This window comes from Opisthorchis viverrini (assembly GCF_000715545.1).
Source record: "Opisthorchis viverrini unplaced genomic scaffold opera_v5_77, whole genome shotgun sequence".
Classification (NCBI taxonomy): domain Eukaryota; kingdom Metazoa; phylum Platyhelminthes; class Trematoda; order Opisthorchiida; family Opisthorchiidae; genus Opisthorchis; species Opisthorchis viverrini.
The window spans coordinates 1,185,240-1,187,550 of record NW_008751733.1 but is presented as its reverse complement, the minus strand read 5'-3'; the positions used below and the strand labels follow the sequence as shown (position 1 = coordinate 1,187,550).

Below are 2,311 nucleotides of genomic sequence, written 5' to 3'. Positions count from 1 at the left end.
CGGCAAATAACTTGAAATCGAAAGTAGTTTAGCTAATCCCAGTGGAACCGATCCAACAGCCGCGAATAGTCTGCACCTTCACAACACCAGGTCCTTCATAAATTTTCTAGTTAAAACAGTCTTGCCCGCTTACTTATACCGTTCACAAAGAAAAACATTCTGAGATTTGCTCCTAACCTGACAGACAAAACCGGATTCATTCTCAGAAAAAATAGGACCAGGTTTTCAAATCTTTTTCAATCAATTTCTCTACCAACTTCAGATCTTAACGTCTATTATCACACAAAGGGACAATAAAGTTTATCAAAATGATTTTTTCAAGACACTCGCTGCGATTATCTATTGTGAAATCCATCGCCCCCATTGTGTGACATTTGAAAGAGCAAAAGTCCGTGAGAGTTCCAACTTACTGATCAGTGTTTACCACAGATTTCAAAATGACACCTTGCAATCGTAAGTGGAGAAAGCCGACTGCGATATCCCCCAAACATATTACAAGGTCTGTAACTCAACAGTTTTGTGAGCTTCGGCAACAGCCGCTCTTTCATATGCAATCAGCCGCCTTTTTAGGTCATCATCCACATGGACAAAAATGTTAAGCTGTGCTATGTCCAGGGCTACTCACACGATCAGTGGAATCTCTGGATATCCGATTATTTTTTCCAAGCTTATCGAACCAACCATAGTTCGTAAATTTCTAGTACTTCGGAAATGCCAGTGGCTCCGTCCTTGTGTGAAGATATACGTTGATGATTCCCGCTTCTGTATGGGTGCTGTGGTAGGTTCTGAATCAAGCAAGCAGTGGGTTCTCATTAATAACATTTGGACTCTGGTGATTTCCCACCTGAGTTATAAACTCATGAGCTTTATGCATATCGAAAGAAGAATGGTATGAAAATCGTTCATTCGATAAACATTCACTAATACGTCTTAGGAGAGGTATATTTTGAAAAGGAGCAGCTGATAAAATCGAAAATGGCAAGACAATACAAAAACCAGGAAATATCGAAAGTAACTGAGGAAACTAGTTGACGGAACGGAATAATCATGGTTTGGAATCACAAAATCAAAGTGCTAATGGAATCGGTTCGTCGGATAAAGTTAACAAAAAATGAGCAGTCATCAGCATGTTACTTGGAATGGACCCGTGGTCCCCGTGAAATAATGAAGGTGTCGGGATGTGAGATATTTGGCGGCTCCGTAATACTGAATTCGGTACATCCCTGGAGAGCAATGTTCCTTCCAACTTTTCAGACGCCACCTGATCTCCACTTCACTGTGACCCAACAGCCAGCCGAACCTTCCCAGCCGACTCCAAATAAACCTATTTATAAGTGAGGAAACAGAAAAATCAGGGTGACCATGAAGGTGGGTTGTTTACATTCCATGCATTTCCCAGAATTATCTCTAGTATCAAGCATCCCACAGCAGTGTTTTCCAGAATTGGTGCCTCATCCACAAATCCTCAGCAAATCACCAAATGTGCGTTTCACCTTGAGCACGAACCATCAGACATGAGAATTCGTAATAAATCACAGTCTCAATAGATTGTTATTGCAATATTTTAGGCTGGTGATTTTGCGCACAAGCATACTCGGAACAACTGAGTACCACCGGAGTTTGTTTTTTTAGCATGGCTCTCAAAGTGTGTATAGGCGGAGAAACTCATAGAAAATAAGGTTTTCGTGAGAAGCATGGTTTGTCAGATATTGCGTTAGTACAATAAAACAAAGTCAGCTGGATTCCAAATGCCAGAGTATACTCTTAAAACGATGAGAAAGAAGAGAACATTGTTACCAAATATCGGCGGAAACAATAACACGATGATGACAGACGGAAATCTCAACGTGATGGAATATATTCTATAAGCTAGAGCATGAGTATCGATAGGCTGCAACGGTGTGTAAAAATATAGAGTGGCTAGTTCTAGGTAGGTGAGGACAGCGTTCAATGTGGTGGTTGATAATCAAAGTCAGTTAAAGAGCGCGAAAAGAGTCGCTTCTCATGGTTCAAACATCGAGTGAACGAAATTGAAAAGGTACTCATAAATCCTGCAGAAATTTCATTGAGGAGGATTTTAAGGCAAAGATTTAATGAAAAAATGACAAAAGAACATCCGAATTTGTTTTGGCCGTACAACCTGGTCAACCTAAATCGGCCAGGATTAATCAGTGTTTGTTTTAACTAAAAACTTATGCATCGCTTTTGATTGCGGCTCCACGTTTCACATTTGGTGCAGATTTGAAAACATATTTTGAAACGGTGTCTAGCATCTGACGGAGATATTTTCCACACGCTATATATATATATA

General features: G+C 40.2%; 1 protein-coding gene across 1 annotated transcript in view; it reads right to left on the bottom strand.

Moving 5' to 3' along the window:
- Positions 1-851: 851 nt before the first annotated feature.
- T265_13542 (hypothetical protein) overlaps positions 852-2,311 on the bottom strand; it is a gene marked incomplete at both ends in the record, with an annotated part of 33,975 nt that continues 32,515 nt past the window's right edge. Inside the window, one exon of the mRNA XM_009169379.1 lies at positions 852-1,324. Coding sequence (XP_009167643.1) covers positions 1,123-1,324 — 202 coding nt within the window. The remainder of the gene's footprint in view (positions 1,325-2,311) is intronic.